Source organism: Scardinius erythrophthalmus (assembly GCF_964197995.2).
Source record: "Scardinius erythrophthalmus genome assembly, chromosome: 10".
Classification (NCBI taxonomy): domain Eukaryota; kingdom Metazoa; phylum Chordata; class Actinopteri; order Cypriniformes; family Leuciscidae; genus Scardinius; species Scardinius erythrophthalmus.
The window spans coordinates 10,426,482-10,445,913 of NC_138230.1; the positions used below are offsets into that span (position 1 = coordinate 10,426,482).

A 19,432-nucleotide genomic window follows, 5' to 3' on the forward strand; every position below is an offset into this window, starting at 1 on the left:
ACCATCAACAAAAAAACAAGAAAGGAGAGGGAGTATGAGTTTTCCTCCATGTGAGTCAATAACCCACTCAAATCTATCTCATGTTTTATCTTGAAAATAGCCACGCATTGGTTAGAATTAAGCTCAGTGCATTCTGGACATTCTCTCAACTACCCCTTTTCCACCAACAAGAACCGGGTGCTGGTTCAGAGCCAGAGCCAGAGCTGGTTCAGAGTTGGTTCGACTGACGAGCTTACTAAGAACCGGTTTGCCTTTCCACCGGCTAGAGAGCCACAACAGAGCCAGATCTTACGTCACTGTATACGTCTCATGTTGCCCAGCAACCGCTAGTGCGGTAGCGCCAAACACAAACACGGCAGGCTTGTTCGAGATGCATCGGCTTCTCGCAGATCGATCGCCGCATGACATCAAAGCACTGCGATAGCGATCTAAAAGCACAAGGAGTCGTATGCTCTCCAAACACTCCCGCAGCTCCGATCGGTCCTTGCCGCTCCGATGCATCTCGAACAAGCCATCAACAATAACGGACGTTGCAATACTATGGATGCTCATGGGTTTGCAAAAATACATCGGAATCCAACGCGTTCGTGCAGCTCGCCGTAACTTACATAGACGAATATTACAGTAGCGTAGCCAGAAAAGAGACTCTGGGTGTGCATCTGAAAATCTGGGTGTGCCACATTTATTGTCAGATTACTGTGCAAAAGTATTAACCATAACCACATAACCATTCCCCACATAACCATACAACTATATCAAATATAACTATACATTACACTCAGGATCACCAATAAGTCAGTCATAACATAGCGGCTGAAAAAATTCTCTGTCGTTTATAGTGTTCGCATTCTGTCAAAGCTCTTGGGGGGGGGGGTCTGTTTATTTTGTGGGTTGAGCTCGGTACCTCTAGGGGGGTCCGGGGGCATGCCCCCCCGGAAAGAAAATTTTGTACATTTTAAAGATAAATTCATTAATCTGGTGCACTTGGAGTCACCCGAATCTGCTGTTAAAAATAAATAATCCACCCGCCAACCTCCTGAACCTATGATATTCTCTGATTTAGATATCTGCATCTGATTAAGCATGATAATATGATAAAATATCACACTGAAGTAGGCTGATTTAAAATTAAGATTTACTTAAAATAAAAGTTCTTCTTTTGTCAAAATTACATTTCCAGCCAAAACAGAGGCTTTACTCCCTTCAAAATTAAATTGTCAATGTTTCATTACATCACTGTTGGAAAACACTCTTATCAGAATCTGATAAGAGTGTTTTCCAACAGTGATGTAATGAAACATTGACAATTTAATTTTGATCAGAATATTTTTTTTTTAGCTTTATAAAGGACATTTCTTTCCCTAATTTTTACTCTCTATACTATTTCCCTACTCAGGGAACTGAGGTTACGTTAGTAATCGAGTAGGCTACGTTATTTCTTATTTTATTTTTTTGATATAGAAAATTGTTTTAATCAGGGCATTTATTCGGTTTGGGCAATTACAATTCTCTTTCACTTGTCCTTTAAAAAAAAAAAACACACGCACGTCACGTGTCCCGGACACCAGCGTTATGGCACCATTTGCTGTGCCCCTGTCCCTGAGTATGATTTAGAATGTTCAGTGACGTCACAGAACTGCCAGATTCAAACTATGGCCAGAGAATGTCTAATAGGAAGAGAATTGGCACTCTCTGCTTACTTCCGGGTTCTGGATTGGTTGCAGTAACACGTCTCTGTCCATGCGGGGGCGCTCGCGAGCGAGTGCAGAATGAATGGAGGTCTATGGCGAAAAACCCTCAAAACCCACTTTTCTCAGGATATAATTTTTTGTCTAGTAATTTGAATGTTGTATTCGAAAGGAGATGCAAAGAAATTACACATTGCTGGGTGTTAGATTTTTTAGAGTCACTTATTTGGTTTAAAAAGTCTTTTAAAATGTCAATGACGTCAGAATGCTGACGTCATTAGCAGAATGCTAGCGTGTTCTGGGCAACAACAACTCAACCTGTAAGAAATAGAAAAGAAATAAGTACTCGTTCATTCAACTTTCGACCTATAACCCATGTTGAACTTGCAAAACCTACAATAAAATCTGAGATTTCTCAACGGCATTTGGGTGAAAGAGACACATTTAGCCGTTTAGCCCCATTGACTCCCATTCAGTCTGCACTCGCTCGCGATCACCCCCAGTGGAATTCTAATGGAACTGCAACCAAAATCAATACAATGGGGCTGAATAGGGAGTGCCAAGGCTCTCCGTAGACGGGCTCTGCTATGGCTGCGTTCCAAACCGCATACTCAATGAGTAGGTACTCAATTTCAATGAGTACTTACTTAACGAGCGCTAAAAGAGTAGGTACTTTATAGCCAAATCTCGTTGAGTATGAATGCGAACCGGACATCTGCCATGTGGACGTTATCATGTGACCTACGACGCGTTATCACACGCGCAACAACTTAAAAGATTTGAACGACACATTTAATTCATCTGTCTGTAAATATCTTGATATTGATTAAACTTGCTCATTTTGTGGTCTTTTTGAAGAAACTGCTGCCCATTTATTTTGTGAATACATTTAGGGTTGATTTAAGTTATTTTATTTAACCTTACTAATGTGAACTACCGTTTTATCCTTAACGATGTTATTTATTTTTATTACGAAATCCCAAAATTGTCATCTCTTGAATATGTTGTTAATTTTTTATATCCAAATATTTTCATCCACAAGCAAAAGTGGCTAACTGCTTTATTTTTTCCTCTTTTTCTTGTTGAATTTAACTGTCGTTTCATCTCTCAGGCCTATAAATAACAAAAAAATGCTTTTTTTAAATGTATTAATGAATTATTTAAGAAAATATATATTAAGATATTCAACCTTGTAGGTTCTTTTTTCCTATGTAAAAAATCTCATATTATGTATGCAAACCAATTATATATATATATATATATATATTGGGTTTGCATACATAATGAGATTTTTTACAGATCTCATAACATCAGTAACTCGACAGCCCTACCTAGAACGGGTTTCCTCAGCGTTTGTAATGTCTGCACACAGGGCAGCTGTGCGAAGATTCGCCTTTGGAGGAAAACTGTTGATTTTATACTCGAAAATTTTAAGTATCATTAATATTAAAAATGAATATTACCTCAGAATGAATTGCATTTCTATCCCACCCCAAAACATACAATAATAACAACGATAAATGCTGATCAATACTTAATTATATGACTTTTTACTGAAAATTATATAATTCAATAAAACAAATTGTAATGTATGTCATATGACATAGCTATGCATGATTGAATACACTCTAGATGTGTATATAATGAACATATCTACATCTTCTTTCAAACAATTAAATCAAACATTAATTAAATAATTATATTTTATTTACTGACAACAATGAGAAATATTAATAAATTAGTAAAAGAATGAATGAAAGTCACCATCACACAATAAACAAATGCATAAGTCAACACATGAAACAAGCTTTATTCAAACTACAATCATGTATGTATGTAGACTACAGGCACTGAACCCCACATCCTTCTGCCATCTCAACACAGCGGTTCCCATTCTGCGGCTTTATTCTGCTGAATCAGCTGACCGCCAGAGGTGAGCCGTTCCCTTGTAGCGGAGGTTGTTGCGTGATTGCGTGTTGTGCTTCACAATCTGAGGCAAGTGGAGTGATGGAGGGACCATCTCCAGGATTCAGCTCTATGCTCCTCATCCTCAGTGCTCACACCAGCCCGCTGACATTTCAGATCCTACAAAATGCACAAACATAACACAAAAGCAGTAATTTTAACCACACAATGTCATTTGATTTCAGTATTATTTAGAAGACAAAAACGCTTTTTTTCCACAAATGCCGCCATCATCTTCCCTTGCAGGTCCTGCTCCACCACAAAAGCTGTGCGGCAAATGCACAGAAATCAAGAATCAGAAAAGTGCTGTAATAGCTCTGTTTGAAATTACAATAATTAAAATAAACTACAACTTAAGATTTAAATAGTTGTTATTCATTTCTGTAGTATATGCACTCAAAGCCTTCATGAGCAACTCTCCACCAGATAAACACACTGTTCATCTGACCCTGTAACATCCAGACAAGATCCACGTTACCTCTGTGATTTATGAACTCAACAACATTTACATGTTGAGGTTGTTTTAACTTTTTATCCAACATAAATGTTCCTCAATTTATCAACAGTAATGGACAAATAAAATAGATAACTTATGTTTAACGTTAGTTACTTTATAGATTTGTTCTACATAATAGCACACATTTCACTCAGATGTTTTTTTTTGTTTTTTTTTTATCCTTTATTTTACCAGGTGATGTCCCATTGAGATAGTCAAATCTCTTTTACAAGGGAGCCCTGGAATATATGTCTATTTCATGTTGTGATATTTCAAGATTTTCCTGTCAGATGTAAATAGACATTTAAAATAAGTGTCTTTGATGTATGGTTTGTTTATGTAAATCCACTTTAGAGACGTAACTTACGTGTCTTTACTCCCTTAGCTCCCCTGTTAGCTAACGTTGTATATAATAAAACGTGTTTTTACAGCAAAATCACAACTATACTACACTGTGTAACGTCTTTACACCTTCAACAATTCAACAGTTTACTCTACAGTAGTTCAACACATGCAATTTTAACAAAAGGAACTGTGTTTACTCACATTTGAAAGCACCCGCGTCGCCGATCTCTGCGCTGTTTGATAATGACGTATCCTCTCGCGTGGCCTCCTGGGATAGAAGAGTATCCATCGGATGATCACTCAAAAATCTGGCCGGAAGAAGTAAGCCATCCGGGAACTTCTCGCCTACTCTTTTATGAATACTGATGTTTCGGACGTACTGCTTCCTTCACGTACTGTTTTCGCCTACTATATAGTAGGAAAGTAGGCATATTGGCAAAGAGTATAGAAGTAACAAGAGGCGAAACTCCGTTGCAGTTTTGACAACAGCCACTAGGTGGCGCTTCGGTAGCGCGGCCGCCATTTTGGACTGAACCAACGGCTTTACTGGTAGCACAACTACTGTACAGCATTAACATTATGTCTGAAAATAATTGCAAACAAAGAAAACAGTGTTCTGCCATCAACTGCAACAACTACCAGTGTACAACCAATCAACTAGCATTTCATAGATTCCCCAAAGATCCAGAGAGGTAAAGTAGAAAAGGTTTTATTAACTTTAAAGTGAGCTAACGTCAACGATAACAGGTGCTGTAACGTTAATGTAAGCTATCCCATAACCGCAGTAACAGTTTGCTAACGTTATGTATTTGGTCGAAATTGTCAAGACTCGAAATGGGCTTTTTAAATCGCATACTTTCAGAGATATATGAACACCTAACCTGGCAAATGACCGCTTTATTAATTCATTGTTATCACTAAATTAACCCTTTAACTGTCACCTTTTTTTCGCTTAAACATGAAAATCACTATCCAAACTTAAATGGTTGTAACGTTAGTATGGTTGTAACGTTAATACTATGGTTGGTCTTGTTTTAATTTGTCAGATTATTGTTGAAGTGAAATAAATTATGAAAGTGAAACAGAAAAAAATTATATAAGTTTGAGTTTATTAAAATGTACAAATTTTAAAATATAATTATTTATATTTTATATAATATATATATATATATATATATATATATATATATATATATATATATATATATATATATATATATTACAAAATATATTTTACTCTAGAACTGCAAGAAAATGAAAGCAAAAAATCTGAACAAGTTGTGTTCCACATTTTAGGTTGATATGTTGATATCTCGCTCCCTCACCCTTTCTGCCGTGTGCTCTAACGTTACACGGTTTGGAGCTGCGCGCTCTTGCTCGCTCGCTCTAGATTCCGGGTGATTTTAGCTAATTTGCGGGCATCAGGGAGCCGCTATAAATATGCGGGAGACTCCCGGATCTTCCGGGAGACATGGGATGTCTGCTCTAGAGATATTAAAAACTAGAAACTACTTTTTAGTTCATTTAACCGCTTTTGAATTTGAACCGGTATAGTTCAATCCTATGACAGCGGTGTTGCGTTCAGTCCAAGATGGCGGAGCTGCAGCTCTGCGCATGGGTGAGTTTGTTGCAATGGAACGTTCTATTGAGTTTCGCCTCTTGTTACTTCTATACTCTTTGATATTGGAACGCACTTAAGTCCGAATCTCGCGATAATTCGTACGTCACCCAGGTTATTCTCGCCTACTCTTTTGGATTCGTACATACTTTTTCGCTCGCCTACTCTTTTTCCCATACTAAATAGTAGGGAAGTATGCGGTTTGGAACGCAGCACTAGATTCAAACCTGAACCAAACTTCTTTTGCGCGTTGGCTGGCGCTGAGCCAGAGACGGACGCGCTCAGCGCTTGTCATATCACAACTAATATGCAGTGTTTTCAACCACATGTTTATTTTATGTTTCAGACATTTAAATACACATAAGTACTAGTAAAACAATACATTTGCAGTTTGTAAAATACACACTGATGTCTATGGAAGCGTCAATAAGCCACTTACTTTCATGTATTTCGGGAGAAACTGAATTCAGGTGCTGTAAATCCGGCTGACAGGACTCTCTGAACTGCAGCGCTCATCTCGTTATAGATCAAGATAATTTATAAAGTTTTTTAAACGAAGAATCGGAATATCAGATAGTTGACATGGTAAGCAAGTTTGTGAATATTTTTAATAAAAAAGGAAAAACGAAATAAAACGAATAGCGATACGTCTGTTAGTTATTGTGGCTGCGGTGTGTCACGTGACATCACGCCATGGAAACAAGGTGTCAGTTAAAATATTTTTAACTTACGCGTGCAGTGAAAGGGTTGATTTAAAAAAAAAGTATATTCTACATAAACAACAACAGCCCAAGTTTAGTAAAACATTTTTTATTGAGACTATAAAAATTTATTCTGCATCCATTTTTAGGTGTGCCAGCTGCCACTGTGGGTGGCACCGGCACACCCTGGCACACCCGTGGCTACGCCACTGGAATATTATAATCGAGCTGCTATTAGCTCGACTAGCTGCTATTTAAAAATGGCGGTCACAAGTTTCTATTCGTCTTGTTGGTCACGGTAACCCCGCCCCCAGCCCCTGACGCAAGCGGTTCTTTCTTGGCTCCGTTCTAGACCCTGCAATGATTTGGTGCTACTTAAGAACCAGTTTTACTGGTTCGGAGCTGGTGCTTTGGCGGTGGAAAAACAAAGAACCGATTTGAAACTAGGCTCTGGCTCCGAACCAGCACCAGCTCTGCCTTGGTGGAAAAGGGGCCACAGGATTTTGACTTTACACTTGTGCAGGTGATTTATCTTCATCATTTCTCTCTCCAGCGATGTCTTCCTCCAGCGGTCCACTGACTGAGGAGCTTCGGTGCTCTATATGTCTGGACGTGTTCACTGATCCAGTCACCACTCCATGTGGACACAACTTCTGCAAGACCTGTCTGAATAAGTGCTGGGACAACAGCCAGACCTGCAACTGTCCATATTGTAAAGAAACATTCAAGCACAGACCTGATCTCAAGATTAACACCACACTGCGAGAGCTTGTAAATCACTATAAAAAGAAATTTCTTGAGAAAAAACCTGAAGTTCTGAAAAAAGCTGAAGTTCTGTGTGACGTCTGTGGGGAAAGAAAGCTGAAAGCCCTGAAGTCGTGTCTGGTGTGTCAGAGCTCTTACTGTGAAACTCACCTGGAGACTCATTTGAGAGTGGGAGGTTTAAAGAAACACAAACTGATCAATCCTGTGAGGAATCTGGAGGACTATATATGTCAGAAACATGAGAGACCTCTGGAGCTGTTCTGTAGAGATGATCAGACATGTGTGTGTCCAATGTGTAACGTGACTGACCACAAGAACCACAACACTGTATCTTTAGAAGAGGAGAGTGAAGAAAAGAAGGTAAAAGTTACTGACAAAACTGATTTTAAATGGCTCTTATCATGAGGAAACATGTTCTTTAATATAAATGAATCAGTTATGAAAACATATTGGGCCCTATCTTGCACCCAGCGCAATTGACTTTGTACACCGACGCATGTATCATTCCTATTTTGCACCCGCGCAAAGCGCGCTTTTCCCTCCACAGAAGCACGTCGCTAAACTAGGGAATGAACTTGCGCACCCTGGGAAAAGGAGGCGTGTTCCGGCGCAAACGTTCCTTCAAGCTATTTTGCAGGTTTAGAAAACAATTGCGCTACTAACCAGAAAAAACTAGTTTAAAGTCAGTGGCGCGTTGCGCATGTTATTCATATGCTATTTTAAGGGCGCATGCTTGGCCATAATCAATGTAGCGTGTGCACAACGCGCATACACTTTGATTCTCTCATCTACACAGAAGCAGCAGTTTTCATTTTTGCAAATCATACATTATTACGATAGATAGATAGATAGATAGATAGATAGATAGATAGATAGACAATTTATTATAAAAGCATACATCTAGCTTACACATTTACCCAAATTATCATACGCCTTTTTAACCGAAGTTAATTTAGGTGGGTTTCTCCATCCCCAACGTCCCTGACGAGAGCGTTGCTCTCCTCGGCTGTGAACCGCTCCTGGCGCGCGCCTGGCAAATCCGCCGTTATGATAGGAATCCGCTTTAGAAAAAGCGCGTCTGCTCTTAAAGGGAATGTGAGATGACGCTCTGATTGGTTTATTTCACGTTACGTCCAAACCACACCTATGAGTAATGAAGCTACTTCAGACCAACCCATTTTAGATTTGCGCCTGGCGCAAGAGTCATTTATCCCGCCGGGAAAATAGCAACAGCGGCAAGACCCGCCCACAAAGTTACTTGCGCTTTGTACTTTGACACTTGCGTTTCAGATCGTTAAAATAGGGCCCATTGTGTGTTGTTCTCTGTATATAGACTCAACTGATGAAGACACAGAGAGACACACAGCAGAAGATCCAGGACAGAATCAACAAGATTCAAGACGTCAAACACTCAGCAGAAGTCAGAAAAGTGAGTTTAAAATAATTTAATTAAATTCATTTTAATATCTATTGTTGTTTATTGAATTGCTGTATAAAAGCAATTTCACAGTCACACTGTTGGTCTGAATATCGACACGTCTGTGATTTTGCTGATCACTTAGTAAAGTAATAACACATCTCTGCTCAACAAGACACATGATATGAGGAATCATTCAGTGCAAACGGTGCAGAATGAGGGATTTTGAAAACCGCCTAAAAACACTGAAGTATGAGAAACAATAACACTGATTCTTCTCTTAACAAACGCCACTAATAATGTGTTGATTGTCGTGGTTGAGCAGAGAAACACAGAGAAGGAGAAAGCAGCCCGTGTGGAGCTCTTCACTGATCTCATCCGCTCCATCGAGAGATGTCAGACTGAACTGCTGGAGATGATGGAGGAGCAGCAGAAAGCAGCAGAGAAACAGGAGGAAGAGCTCATTGAAGAGCTGGAGCAGGAGATCACTGAGCTAAAGATGAGAAACACTGAGCTGGAGCAGCTCTCACACACTGAAGATCACCTCCACCTCCTACAGGTCAGTCAACATCTCTCTGATCAATGATAATGCAGTATATGACACCATAACACTCCCCATGCTGAAGGATTTCTCCTCTCTCCTGCTGTAGATTTACTCATCCCTGTGCAGCTCTAGAAACACCAGGAACTGGTCTGAGATCAGTGTGAAGACTGATGAGAGTCTGGAGACTCTGAGGAGAGCTCTGACTAAACTGCAGGACTCTCTAAAGGAGAAACTCATGCAAACTGGTACAGCAATATCAAATACACCGTACAGATACATATATTTATCATCTTTTAATATCAGTAATGAAGAATGAGTCTGATCAAGCTGAAATAAGAGAAGTGTGTGATCATGTTTTTGTTTCTCATTATCATCACAGTTCCCTTTCGAAAGCTACAATCGATGCTGTGGTGCTTAGCGCATTGGGAACGTCTTCAATCATGACTAGCTGTGAATACTGTGTGTAACACGTCGATAGAATTGACCCAGAGGGAATATAGCCTCGGGCGATGACGTCATCGGCACGCACCCGCAACACAAGGCTATAAATAGATGAGCCACATGTGTGTGTCAAAACCCTCTCTATCTCTCATCTGTTCTCAGATCTTTGCTAGGACTTAGTTTTCATCAGGCAGTGTGCAGAAAATCATTTCTCAAAATCTTTTTCTCTCACGTTACAAACAGAGTTTAAAAAGTAAAAAAAAGAGGAGAAATGAGCCAACAAAATAGTAAGCGTTGTGTTCCTCCATGCTCCCGTCCCATGTCACACACGATTACTGTTTTGTTTGTTTTGGGGAAGAGCACGCGGCTCTGGCTTTAGAGAAAGGCGAGTGCAAGCATTGTGAACTGTTCACAGTAGGGCTGCACGATATGAGGAAAAGCTGCGATGTGCGATAACATTGTTTAATATTGCGATGACGATATGACTTGCGATAAATATTCAAATGTGAATGTTAGCTATAGCTAACAACAATTCCTGATTTTTTTTTTTTTTTTTTTTATAGACATTGTAAAATAGAATATAGCCTACTGTTCCCATGTCTTAGTGCTTTAATAGGTTATTTGCGTGATAGGTCAAACGTTTATTACCTGCCTGGATTACTATTTAGCGCGAGTGAGTGAGCGAGGGACAGTGTGTGTGTGCGTGCGCGCGCGCGCGCGAGTGAGTGAGCGAGGGACAGTGTGTGTGTGTGTGTGTGTGTGTGTGTGTATGTGTGTGTGTGTGTGTGTGTGTGTGTGTGTGTGTGTGTGTGTGTGTGCGCGAGTAAATGTTTGCGAGTGAATGTGTGCGTGTGATGGCACGCGATGACTGGTCGGAAAGCAACGTGTAGTCTGACATGCTTCTTGTCCATGACACGACAAGATTTTAGGAGTCAAAATAGAGTAATCTGACACCGTGACTATCGTAACAGACACAAAAATCTTGTAATCTGAACCAGGTGTTATTCATCGTGTCAGGCTGTCTGTTGCGATGTGTTCATCGCGCGAGTTCATATCGCGATGACGATGAAAATTCGATGTATCGTTCAGCCCTAGTTCACAGTGAAGATGCTGCCTTCTCGTCTGAACTATTTCCAGACCGCACCGACATTACCATCGTGGGGCTCGCGCATGAATCTATGTGACGAGCAAGAGACTCATCCCTTTCGCTTGCTCCGTCACCTGATCCACGCATCCCTTCTCGTGATCTCGAAGCGCGCTCCGGTGCTTCTTCGGTTTACGAGGGGGATGATATATCTCTTGGGTCTACGGACCACGAGCAGCTCATCTCTGAGCATTCGTCTTGTGAAAAAAGATCTGTCGAGGAATTGCTCGAGGTGGTTACTCGCGCGGTGGCCAGGTTACAGCTTGACTGGCCACTCGAACAAGAGACTACCAAAAGTAGTAAGCTAGAGGATAGGTTTCTGTCTGGTGGCGGGGGGAGAAACCACAACATCAGTCTCTCCCCTTTTTCTAGGACCTCAAAGATGAGCTGTCTAAGTCATGGAGTAAACCATATACTTCTCAGGTCTTTGTGCCCTCAACGACAACTTTTTCTACTATCGTGGGTGCGAATTTTGCGGGGGTATTCGGAGATGCCTCGGGTTAAAGAGACGCTCGCGAGCTACTGTATCTCTCGCCCGAATCAGCATCTGTAGTCAGCACTGAGAGGCATCTGTGGCTTAATTTAACAGGTATAAAAGAGAAAGATCGTTTGCTTCTTCTAGACTCTCCTATCTCTCCATCTGGCCTGTTTGGTGACTTGGTTAATACGGTCATTACCAGGTTTAAGGAAGTAAAAAACCATGAAGAAGCATTCGTTCAATTCCTTCCTCGCTGCACTCAAGGGGAGGGGCCATCGGCCCCCCAACCTCACCCTGGTCCTTCAAAAGCGAGGGAGGTTAAAAAGCAGAGCGTGGCGGACCGTGCTCCCCCTCGTAAGGATTGGGGAAAGGCTCGTCAAGCTCGGCAACCTCCCAAGCCAGACCTCAGGACTATCATTAATAAAAAAGAGAAAGTCCTGATGGTCTGGCGCCCAATCAAGATCTTTTCGCCCTTTCCCGTTACCCTCACAAAACCTCTCCATCCCCACCACCTCTCGTGCTTCAGGGGGCAGCGGTTTCCAGCGAAATGTTAGATGTTCCGTTGGTCCTCCGATCGATCTGAAGGACACATATTTTCACATAGAAATATTGCCACAACACAGGAAATTCCTGATGTTCGCTTTCAGGGGCGAAGCATACCAATTTCGGGTTCTTCCATTCGGCCTAGCCTTGTCACCCCGCACATACACAAAATTCATGGATGCAGCACTGGCTCCATTACGACTCCAGGGCATTCGCATTTTGAATTACATCGACGATTGGTTAATACTAGCACAATCGCAAGAGATGGCGCTCCAACACAGAGATATCGTGTTAGCTCATCTAGTTTCTCTAGGGTTGAGACTCAACACCAAGAAAAGTGTTCTTCCTCCTGCCCAGAGAACGACTTATCTCGGGATCGTTCGGGATTCAATCACGATGCGGGCACAACTTTCTCCCGCTCGAATCGAGACCATTCGGCAGACCATGAGCAAAGTCAGGCTAGGCCAAGATCGCACTGTTCGTCAGTACCAAAGAATGTTAGGTCTCATGGCTTCAGCATCCATGGTGATTCCTCTGGGGCTGTTTCAAATGAGACCGTTTCAGTTGTGGCTAAAAGCCAGAGGATTTCATCCAAGGGCCAATTCTCAAAGGCAAATAAAAGTGATGCGCCGCGGGCTTCAAATACTATCTCTGTGGTTCAGACCCCGGTTCCTCGTCTTGGGTTCCACTCTAGGGGCGCCGTGTCATCGCAGACTGCTAACGACAGATGCCTCCCTGATGGGCTGGGGAGCAGTCTTAGATGGCCGTCCAGCTCAAGGGGAATGGGAGGGTCATCTACTCGATTGACACATCAATTGCCTCGAGCTGATGGCCGTATTTCTGGCTCTGAAATATTTTCTCCATCAACTAAGGGGCTGTCATGTCCTATTGCGGGTGGACAAGGGAGGTCTGCGCTCACACAATCTGAACAGAATAGCGAGGCAAGTTCCTGTCACTCAGGGCAGTATACATTCCAGAGCATCTGAATGTGGGAGCGGATTTACTGTCCTGACAGCCACTACCGACAGGGGAATGGAAACTCCACCCGGAAGTAGTGAAACAGATTTGGACCAGATTTTATGAAGCGGAGGTGGGCCTCTTCGCCTCCCAACAGACAGCGCAATGTCCCCTCTACTTCTCTCTGAGTCACCCAGCCCCCCTGGGTCTGGATGCGATGGCGCACACATGGTCCAAAATGCACCTGTATGCGTTTCCTCCAGTTTCTCTGCTCCCGGGAGTTCTAGCCAGAGTTCGCCAAAAAGGGTCTTGCCTCTTGCTGATAGCGCCATGTTGGCTGAACAGAGTGTGGTTCTCGGAGATAATATCTCTCCTCGACGGCTCGCCATGGGCGATTCCGGAGAGGAGGGACCTTCTGTCTCAGGCGGAAGGCACGATATTCCATCCCAGGCCCGACCTGTGGAATCTTCACGTTTGGTCCCTGATGGGTACCAATTGACAAACACTGGGCTTTCGCCAGATGTTATTGAGACCATTCTAAGTGCTAGGGCTTCCTCCACTAGACAAAGTTATGCCAGTAAATGGGGTGTTTTTGAGAGGTGGTGTGTTGTACACAATGTAGATCCAGTCAACTGCCAGATTGCTTCAGTTCTGGACTTCATGCAAGAGAAATTATCAACAGGCACATGCCCTGCCACTCTTAAGGTTTATGTGGCCGCTCTTTCGGCTTGCCACACCTTGGTTGACGGGGCGCCACTCGGGAGACACCCTCTGCTCTCTCGGTTCATTCGTGGGGCCAGACGACTGAGGCCTCCAGTAAGAACTAAGATCCCTTCATGGGACTTAGCTATAGTTCTCGAGAGTCTGGTTGAAACTCCCTTTGAACCTATAGAATCAGCGTCTGATAAACTTCTGACTCTAAAAATGGTTTTTCTCATGGCAATAAATTCTTTGAAAAGAATTGGGGATTTGTAGTCTCTGTCTATCTCGCCATCCTGCTTAGACTTTGCCCCAGGAATGGTGAAAGTAATTTTGCATCCTCATGTAACTACCTGCCTAAAGTTCCTTTTTCGACTGTACATCCTGTCACTCTTGAGGCCTTCTGTCCTCCACCATTCATAACGCCGGAGCAGGAGAAATCTCACAGACTGTGTCCAGTTCGTGATCTTCAGGATTACATCCACCGCACCAGCCAGTGGCGTAAGTCAGAGCAACTGTTCGTCTGTTATGGGGGTAGTAACAAAGGAGCAGCTGCCACCAAGCAGACCATGTCTCATTGGGTCAGGGATGCTATTGCTCTTGCTTATGAGGCGCCCGGTCAATCTTTGCCAATAGGTCCTAGGGCTCACTCCACCAAGGGGTTCGCCTCCTCTAGTGCTTTGGCAAGGGGTGCCCCCTTACAACATGTTTGTGATGCGGCAGGTTGGTCCTCTCTGCACACATTCATAAGATTTTATAGTTTGGATGTTCATGGCACTCCGGGCTCTCATGTCCTTGAGTCAACGTCACAAGCTAATGTCTGAGGCCTTCTTGCGTTCTTGTGAGCACACCTGCACAACCGTAGGGGTCCAGACATTTCAAGCACGGCGGCGTGGGTATTCTCGTTCCCAATGCGCTGAGCAGCGCAGCATCAATTGTAGCTTTCGAAAGGGAGCATTCCAGGTTACTTTGTTCCCTGAGAAAGCGGAATGCTGCGCTACTTTGCCGTGCTGAAGATGTCCCAGGACTGCTTTTCAGACAAAATATCCTGATGATGCACCTGTGGCTCATCTATTTATAGCCTTGTGTTGCGGGTGCGCGCCGATGACGTCATCGACCGAGACTATATTATCTCCGGGTCAATTCTATCGACGTGTTACACAAAATATTCACAGCTGGTCACGATTAAAGATGTTCCCAATGCGCTGAGCAGCGCAGCATCTCGTTCCGCTTTCTCAGGGAACAAGGTTACAGTTAAGTAACCCGGAACGTTCTTCTTGAAGAGAGCAGGTCATATTCATCTCTAATTTCAGAAAACATGCAGTAAATTCATCTTGTACTAGAAGCTTCATCACTGTAACCAGAACCTTGAGGCTTTAGTAAATCTGTGAACACTTTAAGATGAGAAACAACAGAAAGAAACATTCATTTTCTGCCATTTTCTGTTGGTCTTTTCAGCTGTTTCATCTAAATGTTGTGATTATGTGTCAGATAAAATCAGTTTAGCAGAAGAAAATCAAATCGATAGACATCATGAATTTAAGATGCAAATTTGTTCTTTTTAAGAGGAAAATTTCTGACCTGTAGTTCAAACAGCTTTACAGTGCTGGGCTTTCATTTTCTTAAAGATGGTCTTTGAATTTTTTCATTTTTTCATTTTTAATCACTTCATATGGACCTGAAAAGCGAGCAGACAAGACGGAACCAATGACAGTCAATAAGACAAGCACCTGGGGTCTCATTTATAAAAATGTGCGTAGGAACCTTACTAAAAGTGTACGTGCGCCTGAAAGCCAAAAATGACGTACGCAAAAAAACATTCAGACTTATAAAACCGTTCGTACGCCAGAACCTGCGCAGAATTCACTTTATAAATCCCGGTCAGCGGAAGATTGTGCGCACATGCTCTCCACCCTGATAACCATACATGGAGCTTACAACGCCTAGTTTTACTATGCATATCCTCATCTACATATCATTTGCATATGATTATTCATCCACGTGATAACGTTTAACGGTACAAGACACATTACATTAATAAAAATCATGTAGCCTACTTGCCTATCCTTGCCTTGTTTTTGAATACATAAATCAAATAGTGTAAAATACATTTCATCTTTTCCACTGGCCGAATAGTACTTTTAATTGATTTATATTTTTAATGGAAATAGGCCCTGGGCATTATTTGCACGAAACTATTTTCTCAGACAATCTTGTATTATCATGATAAGCAATTATCTCTGTGGTTAAAACATTAAAGCACAGCACACCACAGGAAAAGTGTTCAAAAACATCGCATCCACAACAAATCTATTGATTGAATTTGAATATAAAATGTTGTAACTTCTCAGTAATGATTTCATGTTTAAGTGTTCTCCATTAATTTGAATGGCATATTTAATCTAAATGTTTATATCAGAAGTAAAACATAGTTTAAATCATTATTCTATTTATTTAAACTGTTATTTGCGTCAGTTTCACTAAACGGCCCAATGCGCTTGCTGGCGCGGACATTTAAGATGGGATGGATATTTGCTTCAAGTGACAGGCTTGGTGAGTGAAATTATATTTGTATTATCTTGTATTTCTTTAGATTTTCTGTCTAAAAGTGAACAAAAAGACGCTTAACTCAAGCTCACCATCGGTGTGGCCAAACTGCTCCATCTCCAAAACGTTCGTACGCATGGGTCAGAGTTTGCGTGCAGGTGCGCAAATTTTCCCGTCAAGTTTGTTTTTATAAATCACAACTTATGCGTCGGAAGCGGCGTACGCCTCTTTCAGGGCCTGTTTTGTGCGTACGCAGCGGTTATAAATGAGGCCCCAGATCTCCTTCTGTAGCAGGAAGGGTTATGACCCCTCCTACTTGTCATGGTTTAAGGTTTGGCCAATGGCCTGGCATCCGGTGCGTATAAGAGCATGGGTTACCGGTTCCTTAGGGTGCGTCACTATCCGGGGCCGTGACGTCATGTAGGAGGGGTCATAACCCTTCCTGCTACACTTCTTTAAAATAACGTTGAACCGTTTTACGGTCAAAACTTTACGGTCAAAACTCGTCATTGCCACTTGAGCATTCAATAAGGATTCCCGTGCCATTGCACAAGCCTTGAAATTTACATACATAATCCAGCACCGATGTCTTAGCACTCGATTCCTGGGCTAAAATATCTTCTTTGGGCATCTTTAAAGGACCTCTCACAGTATGACCGAATACAAGATCAGCAGGACTAAATCCTAAACTGTCTTGTACTTCTCTAGCAGCAAACAAAATTAAAGGTATACCCTTGTCCCAGTCTTTACCCACAACACTAATCCACTCCAAAACTGAGATGAATAACATTAGGCATAAAAATATCTAAAATAAAAATTTCATAAAATGTTTCACAAAACATTCCCAAAGATGTTCTAAAAAGGAGGAATATTTCGAGCTCAAACACAATAGGAGTTCAGGGATTCTCTAAATATCAGCAGAGAAACATTGGTCAGATAAAACATGATTGTACAAAACATGTTGTACATAATTCTTTAAATATAACCTTAAATCTTGTCTATAATTCCACACATAAACATGTCAAAGATCTGATGATGTTTTATTGTCATTAGTCTCTACAGAACTGAAGTGGATACAGCAGTATGCAGGTACAGTGTGCTGTCTGCACTACACTAGATTACATTCAGATACTCACAGCTTCATCACTGACCCACAGTATGATTAAACACTGATTACATATTACAAACATCAGCACTAAATATCTGTGAATATTTGTGAATTTGTGATTTATATTCTCTGTTTTCTTAGTGGATGTGACTCTGGATCCTGATACAGCTCATCCTAATCTCATCCTGTCTGATGATGGAAAACAAGTGAAACATGGAGACATTATACAGAAACTCCCAGACAAACCAGAGAGATTTGATAGATGTGTTTATGTCCTGGGAAAGGAGGAATTCTCCTCAGGGAGATTGTATTTTGAGGTGCAGGTGAAGGGAAAGACTGACTGGGATTTAGGAGTGGCCAGAGAATCCATTAACAGGAAGGGAAAGATCACACTGAGACCCAGTAATGGATACTGGACTGTGGTTCTGAGGAATGAGAATGAATATAAAGCCGGTGCTGATCCACCTGTCTCTCTGTGTGTGAGAGTGAAGCCGCAGCGGGTCGGTGTGTTTGTGGATTATGAGGAGGGTCTGGTCTCCTTTTATGATGTGGAGTCCAGCTCTCATCTCTACTCTTTCACTGATCAGTCTTTCACTGGGAAACTCTATCCATTGTTTAGCCCGTGCCTTAATGATGGAGGTAAAAACTCAACTCCACTGATCATCACACCTGTCAAACACAAAAAATGAATTTACAGCCCAAATTTTTAAATACTTAATGAAAATTATTTATATAATTAACAATCTATACATGCTTTTCTATGTTTTTATCATTTGTTTTTCATTGTTAAAATCTATAATTCTAGCTATAATTGCAAATGAAAAATTATAATGCTTGTTTAACAATTTTATTTTCAACTTTTCATAATTATTCATGCTATAATTTTCTCTCATCTTAACCTGACAAAGTGAAAATGTCTGTATTTTTGTTTGTATATAGATCAAAATAAACCAAACTATGATAAAATTGATAAAGTATATCAAAGCTGTTTCTACCATTTCTATCACAGATATCACTGTGGTAAATCAGATGTTAATACCTCAATATATATCATAGAACTGTATGATTATTTCCATACACAACACTGTGGATCTTCAAAGTATACCTAAAAAATACCATGGTATTATGAACATGGTAACAACAAAAAAATAAAAAAGGAGAAGAAGAAGGAGAAGAAGAAAACATTGTAGGTGTCATGATTCCTGTCTTGTGTTCCCCTTGTCTTGTGTGGACTTTTGTTATTTCCTGTTTTGTGCCATGTTTTGTAGTCCTTTGTAGTTTTTCTTGTTTATTAGTCTCCCAGGTGTTTATGATTAACCACACCCCCTTGTTATCTTGTTTAGCTTGTTTGCCTGTGTATTTAAACCTCTGTGCTTCAGTTGTTGGGTGTCGGTCGTTGTTTGCTGTAGCTGTTGTCATGTTTCTGTCCTGAGTTTTGTGTTCCATTGTTTGCCCTGGTTTTCCTTGTTGTTTTATTAAATTTAGTGCTTGCGTATGGATTCTCTCTCCGCTTCATTCCTGCATCATAACAGAACGACCGACCAAATGATGAATCCAGCAGCATTTTTGCCAGTGTCTCTTCCCCAGCCACCAGAGAGAGGACAATCTTATGAGGGGACCCGGTTGGTCATATTTCGTGGGATCCGTGGAGGCCGCAGTAGAGGAGGTGGTCGAGAGGAGTCCCGACAGCACTCTCCACTCTGGCCCCTCTTCGACCCTGGGTTGGGGATGTCCAGCCCAGGGCCCTATTCGCCACTGGTTCCGTCCAGCACAGAGCCATGCTGGTTTCCGGTGGTCCCGAGTCCGGTGGTCCCGAGTCCGGTGGTCCTGAGTCCGGTGGTCCTGAGTCCGGTGGTCCCAAAACTCCCCATCATCAGTCCAGCCGAGCCTGCATTTTACGCCAGTCCAGCCGAGCCCGCACTTCACGCCAGAGCTGCCGAGGCCAAGGCAGTATGCGTCGTGCCCGCCGCGCCTGT

At 41.8% G+C, this 19,432-nt stretch overlaps 1 protein-coding gene across 1 annotated transcript; it reads left to right on the forward strand.

The window, feature by feature from the left end:
• LOC308697442 (E3 ubiquitin-protein ligase TRIM39-like) lies at positions 1-18,829 on the forward strand. Its single transcript, XM_081376677.1, has 8 exons — positions 1-50; positions 7,367-7,938; positions 8,912-9,007; positions 9,321-9,554; positions 9,646-9,784; positions 17,402-17,437; positions 17,598-18,476; positions 18,647-18,829. Exons 1-7 carry the CDS (start codon positions 35-37, stop codon positions 18,143-18,145), a joined length of 1,641 nt encoding a protein of 546 aa, XP_081232803.1. The 5' UTR covers positions 1-34; the 3' UTR covers positions 18,146-18,476; positions 18,647-18,829.
• The last annotated feature ends 603 nt before the right edge of the window (positions 18,830-19,432 follow it).